The 24,239-nt window shown below is 36.2% G+C and overlaps 4 protein-coding genes across 4 annotated transcripts; all 4 read right to left on the reverse strand.

Annotated features, from left to right (window-relative positions):
• Nucleotides 1-664: 664 nt before the first annotated feature.
• On the reverse strand, nucleotides 665-3,829 carry LOC129745209 (cilia- and flagella-associated protein 20). The gene is made up of 2 exons (XM_055738144.1): nucleotides 3,387-3,829; nucleotides 665-1,110 (listed from the first exon to the last, which is right to left on the reverse strand). Exons 1-2 carry the CDS (start codon nucleotides 3,660-3,662, stop codon nucleotides 784-786), a joined length of 603 nt encoding a protein of 200 aa, XP_055594119.1. The 5' UTR covers nucleotides 3,663-3,829; the 3' UTR covers nucleotides 665-783.
• LOC129745210 (uncharacterized) lies at nucleotides 1,626-2,836 on the reverse strand. Its single transcript, XM_055738145.1, has 2 exons — nucleotides 1,981-2,836; nucleotides 1,626-1,920 (listed from the first exon to the last, which is right to left on the reverse strand). Exons 1-2 carry the CDS (start codon nucleotides 2,228-2,230, stop codon nucleotides 1,634-1,636), a joined length of 537 nt encoding a protein of 178 aa, XP_055594120.1. The 5' UTR covers nucleotides 2,231-2,836; the 3' UTR covers nucleotides 1,626-1,633.
• Nucleotides 3,830-4,786: 957 nt separating the features above from the next.
• LOC129747670 (methionine aminopeptidase 1D, mitochondrial) lies at nucleotides 4,787-6,251 on the reverse strand. The gene is made up of 4 exons (XM_055741977.1): nucleotides 6,058-6,251; nucleotides 5,630-5,849; nucleotides 5,109-5,562; nucleotides 4,787-5,049 (listed from the first exon to the last, which is right to left on the reverse strand). Exons 1-4 carry the CDS (start codon nucleotides 6,123-6,125, stop codon nucleotides 4,853-4,855), a joined length of 939 nt encoding a protein of 312 aa, XP_055597952.1. The 5' UTR covers nucleotides 6,126-6,251; the 3' UTR covers nucleotides 4,787-4,852.
• Nucleotides 6,252-22,273: 16,022 nt separating this feature from the next.
• LOC129749760 (uncharacterized) lies at nucleotides 22,274-24,010 on the reverse strand. The gene is made up of 3 exons (XM_055744830.1): nucleotides 23,889-24,010; nucleotides 22,987-23,826; nucleotides 22,274-22,925 (listed from the first exon to the last, which is right to left on the reverse strand). The coding sequence occupies exons 2-3, from the start codon at nucleotides 23,300-23,302 to the stop codon at nucleotides 22,813-22,815; spliced, it is 429 nt and encodes a 142-aa protein (XP_055600805.1). The 5' UTR covers nucleotides 23,303-23,826; nucleotides 23,889-24,010; the 3' UTR covers nucleotides 22,274-22,812.
• Between the last annotated feature and the right edge of the window lie 229 nt (nucleotides 24,011-24,239).

Below are 24,239 nucleotides of genomic sequence, written 5' to 3' on the forward strand. Positions count from 1 at the left end.
TTGTTTGTTTTTTGTTCATTTTCATGTGAGTTTTGTGTTGAATCCTTGTTAATAAAAGTTTTGCTAGCATACTATAAAAGTTTTTTTTAATTATTTCATGAAAAATCTGACAAATTTAAAAGGGATGGGTAGATAATTGGATAAGGACCTTAAATCTCTATAGTATAAAAAACTTAAATTAAATAAGAACCCAAAGAATTTCTTTCTAAAATGCAAAAACAGTTTTTCTTACATCAAAAGTGTTTATTAGTCATTCCTGAAATTACCTTACAAAAGATTATTACCGCTATAAATTTATACATGAGTTATTCCCCCTTCTCGAAAGGGGAATCGTTCATTGAATTCAATTCACATTGCCGCGCCACTATCGAGTCCAAGCATCAGTCAGCAAACTTGTGCTAAATGCAGTTAGGTTTGTTTCCTTCTGTTTACCAGCCTTTTGTATTTATTCCTACATGAGTTGTTTTTTGGTACGAGTTTCGAAAATCTGGTTTTTAACATTTTTTAATAGGAGTCTCACTCCTATTACTGATGCATGACGTGAATTATAGAATGGAAAAACTTTTATCTCGTGATTTATGAGTCATCGATTTGTGATTTCATGGTTATTCAGACTGTAAGTGCACTTCATCGTTTGTTTTGCGTTCGAATTTTTTTATTCGAATTTAATTATCTATTGGGCAAATTGAAAAAACGATAGCTTTAGTTCGGGTGCAATGATAAACTTGACAGCAAATGGTATTTATTTGGTAAAAATTGTGTTGAGGACTACTGATGGCCAAGTTAGCATGCCTGTTGAGCAATTGCCTTCGATTGGGGTTTTTGTATTGGTAGGAATAGTTTAAACTCGGCCGGAAGTTCGTCTTCGGAGTACAACCGATCGGAGAAGTACACTCGCCGTATCCGACAGTTAGCATGGATCTGCACCCGAAGTGTCTCCACGTAATTGGTTCCGTAGGCGCGCCGCGTGAAATCTGACAGGTTGAACTGAATTTGGTTCCAACCCTCGTCTAATCGCATTGGCATGGTGCAAATGAATGGCTTAACGCGCGTTGTGGACTGGTAGTTGCTCGCTCTAAATCTTCTTCGAACGTTTTTGTCGTCCAGGACCTGTTGAAGAGAGTTTAAAAAATAAAAAGCGTGCAGTTGTAAATGGAACTCACGACAACGGATAGTGAAAATAAATGAATTCAGTCAAGTAAATGAGTAAAACGTGGGTAGGGGAAGTTCTGAAATTGGCCCAAGGAGAGGCGTCAATAGACGACGATAGACAGAACCAGGGCAATGCTTTGTCTCATTGGCTGAACTTTGCACTGCCGACTGAGTGTCTGTTTGGTCTGTTAGCCCCAGCAACCATTCCATGGGCTGATATTGATTGGAAAAAGTTCAAAGTTGGGGGTTGAGTTCAAACAGTTGCATGTTTGTTTTGGCTCGTGAACGAGTACCTGTATAAAAAAGTGAAACGCTTTTGGTTTAGATTACAAAAGTTTTTTGTTTTATTGAAACTTTTAAATTTGTACATATTTTGAAATGAGAATTGGTCACTGTAATTTAATTTTATTTTTAATATTTGAATTTTAATTTTTTTATCACAGAAATTATTTCTAAAGCAAAATATTATCAGCAGCCTGCGTCATAATTGAGGGGAAGAAAAAGATCGAATTTTTCGTCTTATGTTCAACAACATTCCATTGCCAGATTTGTTCATTCCAAAACTACGCTTTTTAGCTTGCTGGAATACAGTTACCCGAAACTGTCCTCCGAGAAACAGTTTGGTTGCTGTTTGAATTTCGTTAACGCATTCCACCAAGAGAACGTGATTCAAATATTCAGCCTGAACCATTCCTGTACTACAACGTTTCGTTGGTCTCCGCGATAAATAATCAATTTGCAGCTGGTCCGTTGGTTGTACTGAAAGATCTGAAAAAAAATACGATTAATATTTGGCTAGTTAAAAACAATTTACTATATAGCACTTACTCATTTTTATGTAATTTACCAGCTCTTGAAAAGCATTGATACGAGCTAGGCATTCTGCAAAAACTATATTTTGCACCTGGTTTTCGTCGAACGGTTTGTTAAATTTAATCTCCAGCGTCAACTTTTTGTAACCTTTTATATGTTCAAGCTTTTTGCTGCAAATTTTGAACAATGAACGTTCGTCACCGGCAACTGATGCTTGAAGATGATCCATTTGTAATGATTTCTCGAGTAAGAGCATGCCCAACATTATGAAGATTGATCAGGTTATTCTAAATCTAATTTTTAATTTCTACCTCACGTATGTTCTGACAAAAACTTACTACCTAACATAGTGACGTTTATCTATGCACATATTTAACAGGTACACTTTGAAATGCGTAAATTGTTTCCAGATCAATATCACACGATCTGGATCTGAGCAGTATTGTCAATTCAACTTCTCCAACACTTCATATGAATATGCCATGAATCTTTCTGGTAGATATCAGAAATATCCGTGGCAGAGTTCCTGAATTTAAATTTTGTGTTTACTGATGTGAATTTGAGTGCGGAGGGAACCTCTTGGGGTTCCTGATACCTGCACAGGACCTTCATACGCTTAAACTTGTCGCTTTATGGTATCGGTAGCTACTTGCTGGAAAAGTAGAAAGCATAATGCAGTACGTTGCTCAGGTATGGGCTCCCTTTTAGAGTACACCACCTAGAGAAGTTCAACGATACCTAATAAGGTATGCTCTACATCTTCCTTGGATTGAACCACTTCGAATTACGTCTTATGAACAATACTGTGCACTTGTAAATTTGGGCACGCTCGAAAAACGACTTACCGAACTTCAGCAAACTTTTATTTTTGACAACCTGACTTATCGTGTTTATTTAAACGTATCCACGAGGACACTTCGACAACACCGTTTGACTTCAACGTGTGTAAACGTAAATCTAAGCGATACATTAGTAGAATAACTTATGGTTATGTATGGTTATTCCTTATCTAGAGACCAGTAAAAAAAACAAAATTCTTCACCAGGTTACATGGATTCATCGAAACATCGTTTGATAAGTTCTACGATTCGACAGGCACTACTAGTCAAGAAGTAGCGAACACAAGACACGTTCGGTTGATGGCTCACACGATCAAATATAGACAGTTTGTTTTGGCAACCGCGGTCGGAACAGAATCATTATCCTGATCCCTTTCCATACAGGTCGCCGATCTGAGGACATCGAAGAAAGAAATCACAACACATTACCCCGCAATCGCAAAGCAAAGAAAGCTACTAAGGTGCAACGCCCTCAATCCGGAAGGAATAAATCGATTTTCAATTTGCAAATTGCTTTTCCCGGAAGTGTGTATGTCCCTTTTGAATAGGTACTCAAAGGAAAAATAAAGCAAACTAACTTACCTGAACTTCAAAGGTGAAGTATTTTTTCAAGTTTTTGATTATCATCACCAGAAACGGCAACTTGATACCGAGCGTTTTCTTCGGATCGGCCGGGCAGGTGATGTAGGTTGTGCTCACGTTGGTTCCGATGATTTCCAGTACCAGCGACTGGATGTCCTGATCGGTGATTCGTTTGATGTGTCCGTTGCGTACTTTCTTGTCCCATATCTGAAGCGGTTTGCTGCCGATACTGTACAAGATCGACAGAAATCCCGACTGGAAGGTGTTCTTGAACATGCTGGCCAAGCCTCGCCCCGTTATCTGCTCCGGTTTTCGAAACGCTTTCACTGAGAATTTGGAGTTTACACCGAAGGATTTTGCTAACAACTGCTGCCGATTAGGGCGAGAATTGCCGATTTTGCACCGACGAGGGAGCCAAACAAATTGCGGGCTGTCAGTTTTGTTTATGTCGGTTTCCAACGCCAGGACGCAGCCAATTCACCCAAACCCACGATGGGAGTATTTCCGAGGTACGATAAGATTGTGTTGGTACGACTGTTGCATACATTTAGGCGTTTCGAGTTTGATCTGACAGCATTAGAACAGCTGCGTGTGCAGGATTAGTTTCAGTAACATATTAAGATATTATTAAAAAGTGTTTTTCAATTAAATGTTCTTCATTTTCCTTTTACTGGCCAGTTCATTATGAAACTATGTTTCCAAGTATTGTTAAATCGTGAAATAAGTGCACATTGGGCTCTATATGCCTCTTTTCTCAAAATAATTCTTATTTTATTTATTTTCAATTTCGGAGATGCAGTTTAAATTTTCAAATCCCTATAATTTTTTTCTTGGAGGAAAATAATGTTTCCAAGCACGTTCAATGAAATGTTGTGTCCCTTTTTTAAATCATATACTGTGCGATTGCATAATATTGTTAAACCCTAAAAAAAACTGTATGTTTATTATTTTTGTCTTAACATAAAAGATAGATTTATCATGTAGGGTTGTGTTATATTTTCTAAGTTCAGTTATGTGAGTATAGGAAGGACAAACATAACTTTTTTTTAATTACATTTGAATTTGAAATACATGGGCTGATATGAATAAAGCTCTAGTAATTGCTTTTGCTATTTTCGAGCAGTTTTGTTAGTCAATATCTTCGAATGGCATGCATATTTTTAATCCGGAGCAGGTTGAAAGTAAATGTTATACTCAGCTTTTGCATATCTAGCTGAGCAAATGCTTTCAAATGTTGCCATTCAAAAGTTCGAGCAGAGTAAAAGCTATCGAAGCAATTGCTATTTTTTTATTCATACCACCTATGGAGTCGAAATCTTCTCGTTATGGGAATCACAATCTTGAAAAATAATTAAAACTGTTATTTTTTCCTCAATTTTCGATTAAAATAGAACAAAATGTTTCAACTTTGTCTTTTGCAGTTTAATAACAAATTTGTCGTAAAAATAAACACACGTGGCACTCCATTAGTCGGGTACGGTGAGAACTTCACATCCATTATCGGTTATCAGAACTGTATGCTCAAATTGAGCCGATCGTGCATTGTCTACCGAAACAGCAGTCCAATCGTCCTCCAAAATTGCAGCATCTTGCCCTCCTAGGGTTAGTATGGGTTCAATAGTGAACGTCATTCCCGGTCGCATAACTCCCGGATAGTTGTTATCTATTGAATAAATCGAATCAGAATAAAAGACTCGCTGGCGAATTTTAAATCTTACTCACCGAAATGGAAAATGTCGGGCGGTCCATGGAAAAAGCTCCCGATTCCATGGCCTAGAAAGGCCGGCATAACGGTTAGATCTTTCCGTTTAGCGTACTTTTCGATCGATTTACCAATCACGCACAGAGGTTGCCCTGGACCACAGCACAGGATCGACTCATTTAGACTACCTTCAGTACTATCCACTAGATATCGGCCCCGTTTGTCGACATTCCCCACATTAACGGTCCTAGAACAGTCTCCGTGATAGCCTTGGTAAAATACCGTTATATCAATATTGATAATGTCTCCGTCCAAAAGTTTCCGATCATCGGGTATTCCGTGACACGCAACATTATTCACCGAGGTACAAACCGATTTGGGGAATCCCATGTAGCGTAGAGGAGACGGGTAAGCATTGGCTTTGATCACCTCATTGTGGACGAACGCATCGATATCGTCTGTTGTTATTCCAACCTGTTCGTTGAAAATTTAAAATCAATTAAAATATTATAGTCAAATTAACCATATCGATCAAAGATACCTCAACCATGCTGCACGTTTTCTTGAGAATGTTGGCAGCTAACTTACAGCTTTCGCGCATCCGGTGAATTTGTTCGGTAGTTTTGATTTCCGGCTTTCCGGTGCAGTCGGAAGCCGAGTTCCTCACGTAGTAGTAATCTGGTTTCGTGATGTGTTCCGGTACCGAACATTCGGGGGAAACCGACCCCGGTTCCACCAGGTTGCAAGTACCGAAGTCATAACTGAGAATATTGAAAAATTCGAATAAAACTGTTGAAAGGATTTTCAAAATATTAACGAGATTTTGATCATTTTTAGGTAAAATATACCAACTTACTTTTACTTGTTAAAATCTTAACTTAAGATTTTTAAGGTGAGCACAGAATTGAGCAAAACATTTTTACGCAATATGCAATCTGGAATGGCTTTGTAGATATACTTTGTACTTACTCCTTTTTCCAGAAGAATCCCCGTCGGCCGTCCCGGTAAAGTTTGTTAGCGGCTTTAAGAAACTTCATCCGGATAATTTACATTAAAGATCCGGCGTAGATTATAAACTGTTTTATTTTGTTTTCCCGAACGATGAAGCTCGTAGAAAATCAGCTGTTTTGGTTTTTATCGCTTTCTCCCCCTGCAACAGTTGTTGAATGCGTCTGCTCGAATGAAATTCGAGCAGCTCATTTCAACGCCTGAAAGTAGACTATGGCTGATATGAATAAAGCTCTAGTAATTGCTTTTGCTATTTTCGAGCAGTTTTGTTAGTCAATATCTTCGAATGGCATGCATATTTTTAATCCGGAGCAGGTTGAAAGTAAATGTTTTACTCAGCTTTTTCATATCTAGCTGAGCAAATGCTTTCAAATGTTGCCATTCAAAAGTTCGAGCAGAGTAAAAGCTATCGAAGCAATTGCTATTTTTTTATTCATACCACCTTATGGTTTATGACGCTTGGTGAAATACTTCTTGTATGCACTCGCGAACATAAGAAACAAAATTTGGTAAACAATTTCTGATTTCGAGGATCGTTATCTTTAAATGTTTGGAGTTTGATTTTCGTGATTTCTATTTTTCAAAGTAAAAAATGAGCCAAATGAAATTTCATAAACAAAACTGTTTGATACGGAATTTTTAAAATGTGAATTTTTAACCATACGCTTGAGAAGCTGAGTTTATGAATATATTTAAAATTTTGATGTAAAGTTTTCTTTAAATACATGTTAAGTCGTTTTAAAATCTATCATTGAACGCTGCGTAATATCTGGTTCAAGTTTTGCTGAAAATCATAATTGAGGCGCTCAGATTCCCTGAGAATATTATTGCCCTATTGATAGTTTCGAGAAAATGCGCTTTAAATTTATCAAGGCGCTCGATATTGTAGTACGGACGAGGAAATAAACAGAAGAAATAAAATTATAAGTTCATTGTAAAACATCTAAAAACCCGATTTTCTTTATTCATATGATGACAAAAAAAAACAATTTTGAAGAAATTAAAAAAATGCATTTTGCAAAATATGCAACTCATAAATTTTATGGGTTGCATATTTTGCAAAATGCATTTTTTTAATTTCTTCAAAATTGTTTTTTTTTGTCATCATATGAATAAAGAAAATCGGGTTTTTAGATGTTTTACAATTATTATTATTATTATTATTATTAATATTTATTAAAGACCCTTTAACAATTGTCATTCGGGTCAAGAAAGTATTTACATTTACATTTTTACAGTTCTCTTAATAATCTAGTTTCTTTAAGAAATTCTATCAAACAATTCTCTCTCTCCTCTTGATTGGATAGTACCTCGCTGATGTCACCGACGATCCTGAATTTTTCTCGAGTGTCATTATATTTCCGGCAGTCTAGAAGTATGTGTTGGACAGAAGCAACCACGCCACAAGCTTCACAATCCAATTTGCTCCGCTGTCTGCTGAAGAGTCCTGAGTGTGTTAACCTAGTGTGGCCGATTCTGAGACGACAGAGTGCTCGCATTTCTTCCCTAGAAGATCGATCTTTCCAAACAGTTGTGGTATTTTTAATTTTCCTTAAGAATTTTTCTCTTTCTAAATCCCATTCTTTTTCCCAGGCCAGTCTTATACTGGACTTTATGTTACGAACTACGTCTTGAGCTGGAATTCGGAGCTGTGTTATCGGTTCATTTCTGCCAGCATTTGCTAGTTCATCAGCTAGACTGTTACCCATTATTCCAGCATGTCCTGGAATCCAGCAAAAAGATATATGTTTAGAAGCCGATTCTGCCTCTATAGCCTGAATCCAAGGGTGCTTTGAGGTCCCGCTTTCGATTGCTGAAATGCAGCTAGCAGAGTCCGAAAAAATCACTGTAGGAATTGTAGTAGCCTGAGCATATCGGACGGCTTCTAATATTGCGAACGCCTCAGCTGAAAATATGGAGCACTCATCAGGAATTCTTTTGGAGATTCGTAGATCGCTTGACCATAGTCCTAAACCAACGTTATTGTGAGCTACAGATCCGTCTGTGAAAATTTTGCAGCTTGTACTATAGAGTTTCTGAACATGATCCCTGTATATAGGAATTGCTGCGATCTTACTCCCGAGTGTAGCGATTTCTTTAAACACCAATCAATTTTGAGTGTTGTTTGATTCCATATTCGATTTCCATTTCGAAGTAAAATTTCAATTTCGGGTAATGGTTGAATTTGAAGGGCAGTTAACAAATTGTTAACACGGTTAGTTAAAGGATGTCTTAGTTCTACAGAATTGCTATATCTCTGGGCAATCTGAATTCATGTTTTACAATGAACTTATAATTTTATTTCTTCTGTTTATTTCCTCGTCCGTACTACAGATATTTCAAATATTTTTTTATGAACTCAATTGAAAAGACTTTTTTAAAAAGGTAGGAGGGTTACCATATCCCGCAACACCACACCCAAAATAATTTTCACTTAAAAAATAAGTGACATCTGTAGTAAATTCTCGCCATACGTAATTTCATTTGAATTTTAAGTGATGGGTCAAGTGAATTCACTCAAGTGACCGGTCAAGTGAATTACACTAGGACGTTCGAGTGAAATTTATCTGAGTTTCGAAGTAAGTTTCTAGTTAATTATCTCTCGCGTTTTTAAATAAAAGAACATTTAACGAACAGCACTACGATTTCAAATACTTACATTACGCTTTCGCCATAAATTTATGGCGAAAGGAAAATTCCATCGTAATCCCAAGGCAGATCGGTAACTGCGGATAGTGCGACTTCTAAATCTTCCCTGCTGCAAAGCAAAAATTCTGTCCCGTTCAACCCACATGCTGAAACATGATAACACCTTTAAATAACTTTTTCTTACATCGCGTTTAACACAAACTACCGCCAAAATCGCCTATTAAAGAATTGGGGAAATCCAAATCCAGCATAAGCTTTAAACGCTGCTCTTTAGAATTTGCCATTTCGAACTCTGAAAATAAACACAATTACAACCTGACATTCACTTGAAATTCAAGTGATAGGGAAGTGAATATTTTTTCTCACTTCAAATTCAAGTGACGACTGAAGTGAATGGTGGATGAGTTCACTTGAAATTTAAGTGACTGCCAAGTGAAATGTATATGTCGCACTTGAATGGAAGAAAATCACTGGATCCTTGTTTTTAAGTGAAAAATCATGTGTATTTTAAGAGTGAATTTGGGTTCAGTGCATGCATATTTTTTATCCGGAGCTGGTACAAAGTAAATGTTCTACTCTGCTTTTTCATATCTAGTTGATCAAATGCTTTCAAATTTTGCCATTCTAAATTCTCGCGTATTTCCTTGTGGATGTTGGACTTCCCCTTCACACATTCCACAAGGTCAGCGATGCCAGCCATGGCCGTGACCAACTATACTGGAGCTCCCGGATCTTGGAGTTCCGGGAAGCTTAGTAGGTCCTCCAGCGCTTCCTGTACTTGTTCGTACGGATCCGCTCGATCATCGCACGGTGTTTCCACCGACGTTGCCGTCGGGTTTACCGGTTTGGCAGATTGCTCTTACCTCGTTCACAATTACAACCAAGTTTCCCACGCCGATCTTCTGAACTTCGTTGAACCACTTTGTGCGACGAGTCAAACTGAGTAGATATTGAAATTCGTTGGACTCCGGACGTCCACCTGCACTTGCTGCCTTCCAGCTAACCCTAGCACCTGCTGATTGGGGAGTACTGAAATGAGATGAGTTGTAGTTATGATAAGCGTGCTCTCAGGCCATAGAGCAATGTGGTTCCTTGGAGCAATGTTTGTGGGCAGCGGATTCTCCACAGTTCATACACTTTTCGGGTTGTAGGCACCTTAGCTTCGTGTGTTACGGTTGTCAAATTTCGGGTCTAACTACCGTACTACCGTTGCGTTTCTCGGTATTCTCAGCTTCGTTCTATGTCTAAAATCAAATGGCAGTTCTCTAAAAAGAATAGTGTTATAAAACAACAGAAAGTGGAAATTACACGATTGAAGAAAGCTCTTAAACAGAGCAATGCGCGAAGAGTACAGAGTAAACCCACAGCAACTGATAGTCTCTTGAAAGAGCTTGCCTTCGGGAGATATGGTAAAGGGTACAGCTCAGATATGAAGAAGTTTTGTATACATTTGTACAATCCGAAAACATACAAGTATCTGCGTGATACTTTCGGTAAAAATATGCCTTCTCCGAGAACGCTGAAGAACTGGATGTCAAAATATAGTGGTCGACCAGGCGTTACACAAGAAAGTCTGAATGCTATTTAAGAACAGGTAAAAACTTTAAGTCAAGTGAATAAAACGCTATATTTGTCTTTAGCACTCGACGAAATGTCCATCAAGCAACAAATCCAATGGAATCCCTACCAAAAGTGTTTCGATGGCGTTGATGATTGGGGCAATATTCCCTCTGGTGAGCAGTCTTTTACCGTGGCTAAGAAGGTCCTGGTTTATGTTGTCTCATCCTGGCAAACAAACTGAAAAATACCGGTAGCATATGTTTTCACTAGTGGATTATCATCTAACCAATTTGCTGATATAACCAAAACTGTGTTGATTGCTTTGGAGAACGTGAAAACGAAAGTCATAACCCTAGTTTTCGATGGCTTACGAAGCAACATAAACATGGCAAATATGTTTGGATGCAATTTGGACCAATATCCACCGAAAACCTTCTTCATTCACCCATCTGGACATCCCGATCAGGAGGGAAAAACTAAATTATATCTAGATGAGATATTATGATACAATTTTTTTTTTCTATCCAAATGAGTTATTTTTCAGTACTCGTAGGATGTTAAAATATCTCAAATTATATCAAAAACTCTATGCGATCATAGCTAAATTATATCAATTTTAGATATGCACCTTTCAAGATTATATCTCATTCAGATAGCATAGTTTGATATTGGACAGAACAAAACCTATCAAAATTATAACTTATCTAGATGTGAGTGCATCGAGGAAAATTTCTAGTGGAACGTCAATAAACCACATAATATGCTAAAACCATGCTCCATATTTGGTTTCCCAAAAATTGCATCCAATCTTATGGATCTGTTGAGCGAAACTCATTAATGCACGGTTTGGGCCGATGACTTCGATGTCCGTGTTTTAGAAAAAGTGGCACGTATATCAAAATATGATATAATCATTTTATTTTAGGACAATCCGAAAAAAATCTTTATCATTGAAAATGAGCTCAACCCCATTCAAGTCTGCCAATCAGAATAAGATATAATTCAGATTGGAGAAACTTAAAATCGATAATTCAGAGTACTTAATTAAAACTGAATCAGATGTAAATATCTTGGTGAGATAAGTTTGAGTTATTATTTTGATATGCTCTCCTGATCGGGATCACAAAGTTCATGTTCTACTAGATCCTTGCCACATGTTGAAGCTGGTACGGAATCATTTGGGAAAAAACAAACGTTTTTATATTCCCTCGGGTGTCGTTCAGTGGTAGCATTTCCAAGATTTAGTTGAGTTTCAGAAGGTCCGTCGTCTATCAATGACCAAATGCAAACAAATCCATGTTGACTACGAGTTAAGGAAAATGAAAGTTAATTTGGCGGCTCAAACTTTCAGTGCGAGCGTTGCCAAAGCCCTTATGCACCTGAGTCAACATGAGGTGGGTTGGGAAGAGGCTAAAGTAACAGCCGAATTTTTCCACCTTGTAAATGATATGTTTGATATTCTGAACTCGAAGCATGGAATCAAGATGCAAGGCTTCAAATGTCCATTAAACTTAGCTAATGGACAGATGGTTCTCGAAGCCCTGGAAATGTTGAACGACCTCTTCCTAAAAATTGAGATAACACCTGGTCGAAATGTTCTTCATACACCAAAAAGAGTGGGCTTCCAGGGCATTCTTTGTGATATAACCACAATAAAAGGCCTATACAATGAGTACATTTTGACCGGAGAGCTGGAAGAGTTTTGCACGTATCGCGGTAGTCAGGACATGGTAGAGTGTCTATTTTCTTCCTACAGAGCGAGAGGTGGACCAAATACTAATCCAACTGCATCCCCGATCAGGAGGGAAAAACTAAATTATATCAAAATGAGATATTTTGATACTCATATTTTTCCTATCTAAATGAGTTATTATTCAGTACTCGTAGGATGTTAAAATATCTCAAATTACATCAAAAAATCTATGCGATCAAAGCTAAATTATATCAATTTTAGATATGCTCCTTACAAGATTATATCTCGTTCAGATAGCATAGTTTGATATTGGGCAGAACAAAACCTATCTCAATTATTACTTATCTAGATATGAGTGCTTTGAGAAAATTTTCTAGTGGAATGTCAATGAACCACATGATTTGCTAAAACCATGTCCCATATTTGGTTTCCCAAAACTTGGATTTATGAATTTTATGAATCTGTTGAGCGAAACTCATAAACGTAAGGTTTGGGCCGTTGACTTCGATGTCCGTGTTTCAGAAAAAGTTGTGCGTATATCAAAATAAGATATAATCATTTAATTTTAGGACTATCCGAAAAAAATCTTGATCATTGAAAATGAGCTCAACCCCATTCAAGTCTGTCCATCAGAATAAGATATAATTCAAATTGGAGAAACTTAAAATCGAAAATTTGTAGTACTTAATTATAACTGAATCAGATGTAAATATCTTGGTGAGATACGCTTGAGTTATTATTTTGATATGCTCTCCTGATCGGGATCATAAGCGTCCCCTTCCCGATCAGGAGAGCATATCAAAATAATAACTCAAACGTATCTCGTCAAGATATTTACATCTGATTCAGTTATAATTAAGTACTCCTAATTTTCGATTTCTAGAGTAACATTTCATAAGGGCGAAACTAGCAGTTAGCTTGAACCGAGAAAAACGCATTTGAAATTTCGGAACATCTAATCAAATCCTATTTAAAAAATCGACCACTTTAACTTTTTTCATTATAGTTTGTGAGATTTTCGAGTTTCGCCCTTTTTCGTTTTCGATTGTAGTTACGCCTGCAAGTTTCGCCCAATTGATCGGCCGTTTTTGTTTTGGTTTTGAAGTTAGGCCCTTTGGCCCTACACGCAAAAACTTATTAGTTTTGTCGTTAGGCCGTTTTGTCACACACGGTCAACTCAGTTACGCCTATTGGCCCTACACGAATAGAAAAATTAATCCCATTTTGAATAGGCGTAACTTCACGTTTCAACGAAAATGCATTAACATGAAGTTTCGCCCAATTAAATTTTATCAAGTTTTTGAATGTTTTAAGCGATTTTTAGATGAAACCGCGTTTATTAGGTAAAGTGCAACCGCGTACATCCGGAATGACCGTTTGTTTACATTTGGCAGTTTCGCCCTTTTGAAATGTTACCCTAGATTTTAAGTTTCTCCAATCTGAATTATATCTTATTCTGATTGACAAACTTGAATGGGGTTGAGCTCATATTCAATGATCAAGATTTTTTTCGGATTGTCTTAAAATAAAATGATTATATCTTATTTTGATATACGTACAACTTTTTCTGAAACACGGACATCCCGATCAGGAGGGAAAAACTAAATTATATCTAGATGAGATATTATGATACAATTTTTTTTTCTATCCAAATGAGTTATTTTTCAGTACTCGTAGGATGTTAAAATATCTCAAATTATATCAAAAACTCTATGCGATCATAGCTAAATTATATCAATTTTAGATATGCACCTTTCAAGATTATATCTCATTCAGATAGCATAGTTTGATATTGGACAGAACAAAACCTATCAAAATTATAACTTATCTAGATGTGAGTGCATCGAGGAAAATTTCTAGTGGAACGTCAATAAACCACATAATATGCTAAAACCATGCTCCATATTTGGTTTCCCAAAAATTGCATCCAATCTTATGGATCTGTTGAGCGAAACTCATTAATGCACGGTTTGGGCCGATGACTTCGATGTCCGTGTTTCAGAAAAAGTGGCACGTATATCAAAATATGATATAATCATTTTATTTTAGGACAATCCGAAAAAAATCTTTATCATTGAAAATGAGCTCAACCCCATTCAAGTCTGCCAATCAGAATAAGATATACCCGAGCAGACTTTGATGCCAAAATTGATAGCATCTTGCGACCTGAAAAAGGCATCAACAGCAAACCGATAGCATTTTTTGATGTTGAATTTTGTGTGAGAGCAAATTAAGGCATAACTAAGTTTTCAAAAACGTTTTATTAACAGCATACTGAGACCAATTTTAGGCATCAACAGCAAAATGGAAGCAAAATTTACTGTAGAATTTACACCGATAGCAAAATTAGCCATCATTAAGGTAACCAGTTTTTTTTTATGAAATTAAAACCTAAAACCAAAATAATAGCATCATTTGCTGTTAAACTAAACCAATTGTAAAATCAGGCTTTATTTGGGTATCCTTAATTAAAAACACAAATCTGAAATCAAAATGTAACATAACTTATTGATTTGAAAAAAAAAAACATCATGGTGTTAATAAATATGGTTAGGTATATGAACGCTGTCTACGATCCATCCTGTTTAAAAACTAATCAGTTACACTAAGCTTGCCAGATTGGCCGGTTTTATCCGGGTTTGCCCGGATATTTGATGCAAAATTTCGAGAAAGTCCGGTCCGGCCCGGTTGCCCGGATATCGTGAAAAAAGTCCGGATATTGCCCGGATTTTTTCACAATTTTCACAAAGAAACAAAAAAAAATCAAAGTTTTTGAGTAAGTTTCAGCAAAATCGATTAACGGTATGGAAATTTTCAACGGTTGTTTCAAATAATTTCGCTGATTTACTTTTATAAACCTTTAAATATTTAAGTGTTCCAAAAAGTTTTCGGAAGTCTGCAATTACATTAATAAAATATTAATTTCATTTTTTTTGCATTTTTTCTTTGCTTTTATATGTAATAACATCTAAATTTTGCCCGGTTTTTGGATTTGAAAAATTGAAATCCATGCCCGGATTTTGCCAGGTTTTTTTGAAAAAATGCCCGGAATTGCTAGGCCCGGATGGGAGTGGAAAAAATTCTGGCAACCTTAAGTTACACGCTTCCGATTACAAACTCAAAATTGGGTGCTGTGGCTCAAACTGGTAGTTTATTAGTGACCCATGCAACCATGTTGCCCCAGCATTGCCATAATAAAAATTCTTGTGACTGTTGTTCCGGATGAACAGAAAAAGTTGATCACAATTCTTTTACTTTGTTCGAAATTGATTAGAAATAATTGAGAAATAATTTGGTTAAATATCTGCTTTGTTAACATTTTTTATTCAAAAGATAACCACCGTCTTTCGCTCGATTGGAATGAAAATGACACTGACAAAAATTGACAATTCCAATCGTGGCATTTCGTCTCTTTGTTTTCTATAGGCTCATAAGGTGATCCTTTTATTTTGAGTTTGACTGTACATTCTCAAATCAAGTAGTTGCCAAAATGTTGAATCTTAAGTTGCTAATGGAATATTTATTTATGCTACAAGTGGTAAAAAATTTCTTCTGCACTTGACGTTTTTATCGAGGCTTGGCGAATTGGATTAATGCGTCAAATGCTGGAGAAAATCGAGTTTTGCAACGAGTTGCATACACAATTTTATGCAAATTCGAAAAATTCCTCAGAGAAAACTTGGAATTCGAACCAAAATCGAATAGATTTTGATTTAAAAAAAAACTCTTTAGAAACAAACTTCTTTTTTTTAAACAATGTGTTATGAGTTTGTTTTCAAATAATATTTTTGAAAAGAAATGATTTATTCTTTGAACTTAAAAAAAAATTGATTAAAAGAATTTGTTTTAATTTCAAAGGTTTTTTTTATCATCATGAAGATAGAAAATTCAATAAATACTTGGTTATTCGCAATGAGAAAGTTTATGGTAATATTTTTGCTTCAGAAATTCTTATTGATATTAGCGTTTTAAAATATTATTTTGAAAAATTATTGAAAAAAAGAAAAAGATTTATAGGAATTAAAAAGTTCCTCGATTTTGTCCAATGCTTAGTTTAAATTTGTAAGCGTGTAGGAACGTAAACAAACAATCTTGCAGTAAAGTGCAAATGCGAGTTGCTTCTACCATCGTGAGTTCGGTGAAGTGGAAATTAAAAAGAACCGCTAGCTTCTATGTTGGCACAACTACGACGAGTAACCAGATGGGTAGTATTCAGTCATCCAAACAGTGTTCCAGATATCGTTGCCGCTCTCCCGCTCGAAACCTGGCTGGCCCTGACTAAAGCTGAACGCACAGAATTCCAGATCAAAATAAAGTCAAAGCAAGAAACTCCGGGTATTGAGCTCATCGGCCTAAAGCAAGGAATAGCTGTGGTTCTGTACTTCAGATGAAATCCCTGATTCTACATGAGAGGAAACGACGAACGCACGTTTTGTTTTGGAAGGTTTTCGACGGAAGTGCAGTAGGGTAATGTTCACCTAGGTAAAATCAGCTGCTACACAGGTAAGTGCCTAAGATTACCAGAAAAACATTCTAAACTACGACAAACCATTGACCACTCATCACACTTAATAAATTGAGAATTTATAAAAACTTTCGAAGAGATACTATTTTGCCAGAATTGCTAACTAATTTACCGGTAAACAAAATAATGAGCTTATTACTTAAACTTGAAAGGGAGACATAAAAATCCCAGCAATTGGAATTTCATTCGCTAAAATTTTTATTACTTTACACCAAAGACGTGACTGAGTAATTTAAAAAGACAAAATTTATTGTGCTTGATGAATTGAGGCCCTCAGGATCAGAGGGATGCAAGTGCCAAAATCATTTAATTAGAGTTAGGTCTACTTAACGAACTTCATGTTTCAATGTACATCTGGTGCAAAACTCAGATTTTTTATAATTCTTTTGAATACTTTTTTGATTGACTTAAAGCTGCTCGAATTCGAAAAATATATGAAAAAATCGAGCACCTTTACAACTTTGAAGCGTTTTCTCGAAACTATCATTTAGGCACTTGCTCCCCTCTGATCACAAGCGCTTCAATTGTTTGTAGCATGGTCAAACCCACGAATATCTTTGGTCCTAAAGGTGTAACCATTTGTTTTGCATGGATCCAAGAAAACCACAGGATAATAAACATAATTTACGCAATATTTTTTTCTTTCAAAGAATTTTATTCTAAGATACAATAATGCGAATAGAAGCTGTTCCATGAGTAAAGGCTGATTTTTTGAAACTTCATGGACTCGTTGTCTACACAAAGGCCAAATTTTTCTATGCATTTCATTCGACTTTTTTAAATTGGTTAAATTGACACAAGCTAATAATATCGATGGTATAATAGTATAAATTCAGGCGTTTTGTTCATTAGAATATAATACATGGTTCGTGAACAATCCAAACTTCGATCGTTGATAGAAAATGTAATGTCTGAATTTGAATAATTAACATAACAAAAGTAAATTCACAGATTAGAGTTACTGCAGATTTTTGATAAGCTTAAAAATTAATACCTGTTAAAAACTTACACTATTATAAATCTGATTTTAGAATAAATGATTGAAAAGAATTGAAGTGAACTTTATTTTTAGTAAGAATTAAACCTAACGATTCAAAAGAAAAACAAATTCATATGTTCATTTTGATTCAAGACGTATATTTAAGTGCGAGTTTTAAAAAAAATCTTATTCGTCGAAATCATGAAGAGTAAAATCACTCTGAGTATCTGAATTAAAATTTATGTTTTCAATCTTTTTTATAGTACTGTTACATTAAAACGTATGAACAACATAGCTGTACCTGCTTAGTTTATCGGAGCTGTAAAAACGACTTTAATCAAAACAAAATAGTGATTTATGTACAATGTACACATTGTGCATGGAGATTATTAAATGCAAACCAGCGCTTTCGAAATCAGTTTCATGAACTATAATAGGATACATTAATTTAAAGAAGGCTTCTAATTCAATTCGGATTTAGTTTTGAATATTGGAATTAAAAATACTTGCGCATGGTCAGAATTCCGAGCTCGAAGTATGAAACTAGATCATAAAACCAGAATATTAAGATGAATTATTTTAAAAAAATTCATGAAAAATGCATTCATTGCCGCCAGCCCGTGGCGTAGAGGATAGCCTTCAAGTCTTCTAAGCCAGCGGGCATGAGATCGAATCCCGATCACGGCACATATAGTACACTTTCTGTGGGTTGGTGGTTTTAGCATTTGTAAGATGCTACCCATCATATCCTCGAAAGATGTACGCTTAGAATTAAGAAAAGGGAATCTCTTCGAGGAAACATCATGTTTCATTGAGATCCTGTATGTGTTTGTGTTCGTTTTTAAAAAAAAAAAAAAAAAAAAAAAAAAAAAAAAAAAAAAAAAAAAAAAAAAAAAAAATTCATTAAAAATTTAGAATCATAATATCTGTACTACAAGTCATAAAGTAGAAGTAAAGATGTTGAAATTTTGAACGATAGTTTCGATGATTTATCATCTTGATTCAACAACAATCATAAATGCAAAAGTAAATTGAAAATATAAATTGTTACGTCGGGTGATATGCTCAGGAAAAAAATTAAATTGGTTGATGTCATATGAATCGTATACATTCAGGCGTTTTTGCACGCGGTGTTTTTCCATTTTCATAATAAATCACTCAATAAAGCCGCTTATCATCCAACTCGGTTTTGAATGCGAAAACTTGGAAGGTTTCTCGAGCACTATTCCTAGAGCAAATTTAAATGAAATTTTGCTATCACGCCTTGAAATTCAAAATTTCTCTCATTTTGCTTAATTTAAGGTGATACACAGCAAAAATGAAAGCATTAATTTCCTTACGTGGCTAGCAAAGCGATGCCGAATTTTACTTTTTTGGAGATCCAAATGATGCCTCGTTTTAAGATCGTTTTGAAAGCCTAATGATGCTAAATTTTGCTTTCATTAAAAATTATTTGATGCCTTATATTAGCATCATTGTGCTCTCCAAGCTTTCAGAAAACGAGCTGTAGTTAGGGTCTCAGTTTTAGCAAAATTTGGTATCACTTTGCTAACCAAGTATGAAAATTTGTGCTCTCATTTTTGCTGTGTACCACCTTATGTCAAGCAAAATGAGAGCAAATTTGGCTCTCATGGCGTGATAGCAAAATTTGCTATAATTTTGCCATAGAAGTCTGCTCGGGTAATTCAGATTGGAGAAACTTAAAATCGATAATTCAGAGTACACTGAACAAAATCTGGCTATAAGGTTTATTGGGAATTCTAGTGTTTTCGCACTAAAAGAAAATCCAATACTTTTTACCATTAGACGAATGATTGATTTTATATTTTTTCCAATGAATTCTAAAGCGAGCCAATTTGATAAAATTTATTGTTCAAGGTAGTGAAATGAATGGTTTTATTAGTGTAATAAAATATGCTCGTATTTTGTTTATTTTTCGGCATTATTGTGATTTTATTTTTTAAGTTGTATTGATATACAATTGCTGGCGTGTGTGATATGATCAGTAAAGCAACTTAAGCTTCAAAATTGAATTAAAATTTGATGTATTTATAAATGCAATCAAATTTTGTTTCAGTAAGTGGCATCCTTGGTAAACGGGTAAAAAATAGACACTTAGGACGTAGTTTGTCTTTTTTGTTTGATTCCGCCTGCTCCAGCATTTTACTGCCACATTCCCGAGTGCATAATTCTGGAGTCGGCTGTTAGTTCGTCGATGATCCTAACGGAAATTTTTTTCAATCTGAAAAAAGAAAAGCAGTTTATAGACCTGTTTATCTTAACATTAACCATCAAATTCTAATTTACCTTTCAATTTAAAATCAGAACAGACCTGGTTTCCGCCTCAATCCTGTTTAGAATCGGTCATGTTCTGTTAGCTGGATGATGGCATGCACTTTTTCCGGGTATAGAAAGCATTCTCCGGCGGGCCCTAGGAGACTCAATCCAGTAACGTATGAGAATCGAAAGCACATCCGACCAAAAATATTGGATGTCTGGAATCGTAATTAAGTTTTATATAAAAATGCTCAAGATTATGTAAGTCATAAAAATTACCCTTAATAAATTGCAGTTCCATCCATCTCTTCCGGGAAGAACAATCCAATTCCCTAATGAAGGTGATTTCCCATTCCTCCCAGCGGAGGAACAATTTGTTTAACAATAACTGGTCTAAGATCGAATGCCTTTTTCGCTTCCCCTGCATGGAGGGATTATTGATGAAGCTCGTAGCAACCGTATCTATTCCTAAAAAATCAATTTCAAACAATTATAACTATTTCTATGAGGTTTAAAACATATAAACTTACCAACTCATTGTACTCAAACTGAAAATAGCGAATTTTAAGCACACTGAATGGAGGAATAGCTATTCTGTAAAAAATATATTAACTTTAAACTGCTAAAATTTATCGAAAAATTCTTGTAATTGATAGTGATTGTAACAAGCTGCTAAGATTCAATGGAATTTCCAATATTTTGTACTGGATTTATCAGTAGCTTCTATTACACACTGAACTTTAAGATTTATTAGATTGACCCTATAAATTTTATTGCCAGATTTGGTTCAGTGTACTTAATTAAAACTGAATCAGATGTAAATATCTTGGTGAGATAAGTTTGAGTTATTATTTTGATATGCTCTCCTGATCGGGATCGAAGTCAACAGCTCAAACCTTACATTAACGAGTTTCGTTCAACAGATTCATAAAATTGAATCAAATTTTTGGGAAACCAAAAATGGGGCATGGTTTTATCAAATAATGTGGTTTATTGACGTTCCACTAGAAAATTTTCTCGAAGCACTCATATCTTGATAAGTTATAATTTTGATATAATTTGTTCTGTCCAATATCAAACTATGCTATCTGAACGAGATATAATCTTGATAGGAGCATATCAAAAACTGATATAATTTAGCTATGATCGTATAGATGTTTTGATATAATTTGAGATATTTTAACATCCTACGAGTACTGAATTATAACTCATTTAGATAGAAAAAAATAAGTATCAAATTATCTCATTTTGATATAATTTTGTTTTTCCCTCCTGATCGGGATGAGTTGTGTATTACAACGGATACCAGAAAAGTAAGGCTCAAGGCGTTTGACAAAATCGACTGTCTGCTATGTAAGAATTGCCTGTCCGTTGATAATACATTGACTGTATAAAGAAGCTTCCGGCTACGCTTATACAGCAACAACTAAAGCTAACGTTTTAAAAACATAACAGTATGACATTTTAAAACTTACAAATTTCATCACTATGAAGAGGACTCCACGGCATTTCGAGAGAATTTTTGTACGGTTGAAGCCAATGCCCGGAGAGGAGACTCAGGTCTCTCGAGGAAAGTAACACTTTGTTCGATCGGTTCCGCTGATCGACATACATCAGGAACAACCTTGAAAAAATAAAAAAAAAACTTTAAAACATCATTGGTTTTTACCAAATTTACAACCTCTATTGCCAACAGATGATTTTTCCGGGTGAGTCAACAGTGCAACGAAACCGTCTCTATGTGTCCCAGTGTTAACTTGTTTAAAACTGCTCCGGTGTTTATCCGGCCGGGCTGTAACAGTGCCATAGAAGCCGGTTCCTTTTTCGCAGTTTTGGGGATTCGAGTCTTTCGGATTAACCTTGTTTGCTTCGCAGCCACCACTTTTCAATTTGGGAATCCGGTGCTGATGCCATCTCCAGTACCGCTATTGAGTTTCTTTCAAACACAATAGACAATTATAGGGGAAAAGTTCATATAACGCCCCATGTGGCTAATACGCGCCACTCTTGTTTTGAAGAATCTGAAACATTTTAAGCCTGCAAAATATTACCAATTTGTTTTAAATGCTGTGATTGGTCATGGCAAGTATGAATTTTTCCTTAAAATGCCCCTGTGTCGTGATAATTTCACAATTTAGGTTTTTCTTCATTTCGATCTAAATTTTAAAACACTTTCAATAAGGTGTCATCAAGTAGAGAAAAACAAATAAGACAATATTTTCTGACAGATCGAAAGAGGAGAATCTAAACTATGATTTTATGCTAAAAAATCATACTGAACTCGCTAAGGTATGCTTTTTATGGGTATGTTCTATCGTGGCCCATGCGCTCGTTATAACGCGCCAATCGTAGTAGGCTGAAAATAGCATTAATTTTTCAAAAAGGCCAATTTTCATTGAAAATTAACAAAAAGTCTAAAACCATATTTTGAGCGTTAATTCAGCCCAAAAAATCTATTTTTCATTTTTTGTTAAATTTCTATTAGTCCATTTTGATTTTCTTTTCAGTCAAAGTGTCTGAAAGTATTGGTGTGTTTTCGGTCTTCGGCTGCTCTCGGGTGTGTTCGGCTGCTAGGCGCGTATTGAATACACAGCGGCGCGTATTCGCAACACAGTTTTGTTCTGTGGCTTTGAATATGGTTTTTAAAAATCATGTTTTTAAAGAAATTATTGCAATTTGAGTAATGAAAAATCATAGGAATTTGTAGAAAACACTTTTCTTCAACGATTACACCCATTTTTAACACAATTTGTACGTGGAATACTTAGAAAATCAGCGATTCGCTTAGGTGGCGCATAATAGGGCATGTTCCCCTAATTTCCCCCGGCCACAGCTGCTGCAATAATTCTATAGTCCTATTTGCCGCTAGTAGTATTCGTGTCATAATATAGGGCTTTGCACTGACACTTTTCCATTTTGGGAACATTAACCTAAAAAACGAACGTGTTTGTCGGCCGACTGCTCGATTTTTGCACTGAAATTTTTGGAGGTTAATTGTCCCGTTCTCGCCCGTACACGCCAGTGGGATACCAGTTAATGTGCGTGAGAAATGTCAAAAACAACTCTATGCGGCCCATGAACCGTTCCGTTGTTTGTCCGACAGGGTGGGGGAATTTTTACTTGCATATCTGCTGTACTTTGGCTAGCTGAAACGGAGAATTGAAAAAAAATTAAAGCTTTCGCAAAACAAAAAACTTTTTCACTAACCTTCATCGGTGCGCTTATTCATCGAAGTTGTTATGTTGGACTCATACTTTGAGCAGATGTAGAGGTACTTTGCATTTGCCGCACTTGTGGCCGGGTGCACTGTGTGAGCTGCCAAACACGAGCCTCCAAGGGAATTGCTTCGTGTATGAGTGCTACGGCCGTGTCCTCGGTTGTTCCTAGACGGGACAAGCGCAGCGTCACGGATGAGTGATTCAAGACGATCGTAGACCATCATCGTCTGCCAGTGGTTCCTTATCGGGACGCTTCGCATGCGTGGCTTCTTTCTCTGCCTTGCTTCTGTCCTCATCACGGTCATCGTTCGAATTTTTACTCGCTGCGACAATCTGTGGTTCGAGGCGGTGCTGGAACAATGTTCGCTGCGCCGTTTCTGGCCGCTGGGAAGAGTGGATGACCTCGGCCTCGGCTAAGACAATCGGTAAGTGTCTACCACACAGATCACTACCATTTAGCGATGCACATACACCATCAGCAATGGGGGATCCTGCCCGTTTTGTTGATTTAGCAATAAGAATATTTAATTTTGTTCGTTGTAAAACAGTCTGACCGACAGCCGTGAGTGCGGATCATTGACGCAATCTTGGGGACTGGCCATCGGGGAAGTAGTTATCGAATGCTTCGATTAGTCCCCCTGGACATCTTTAGCCATTCATCGATTTCTTCACCAGCCACACCAGAGGGGACCCTCGGTAGCGGTACTGGATCGCTTCCGGCGGGAGTCATATACTGGATTGTGCTGCTGTTGCTGCGAATGTTTTGACCGGCAAATTTCCTTTCCGGACCATCAAACGGTGCACCTCAGGATTGTAGGGTTGTTAATTACTGAAAAAAATAATTGGAACAATTTAAAAATAATTTATGGAAAACATAATTCCTTTACTTACATTTTAGCTGAGGATTTTCTAAATAAAATAAATTCCGTCGTTTCTGCTAGCCAAACAAAAAACACGCGCCATTTTTATTTGTTTTGAAGCCAGTAAAGACTAAAGCCTAGTCCACACTAGGCAACATGAATTGCGATTTTTGTTATGAGACGAACTTTGTTGTCTGTTGTTGTTGTTGGAAACCTGAGACGGTCTCAGTGTCTCCCGAAGAAAATGGGAGACGCTGAGACCGTCTCGAGACGAACCGTCTCCTAGTGTGGACTAGGCTTAAAGACACACTCTGATGCATTCAGAGTTTTATTTTAAGGATCATTGGTATCTTTCTTGAATATTTTTGAATCATTTCAAGCG

The sequence above is a fragment of the Uranotaenia lowii genome, chromosome 2 (genome assembly GCF_029784155.1).
Source record: "Uranotaenia lowii strain MFRU-FL chromosome 2, ASM2978415v1, whole genome shotgun sequence".
Taxonomy (NCBI): Eukaryota; Metazoa; Arthropoda; class Insecta; order Diptera; family Culicidae; genus Uranotaenia; species Uranotaenia lowii.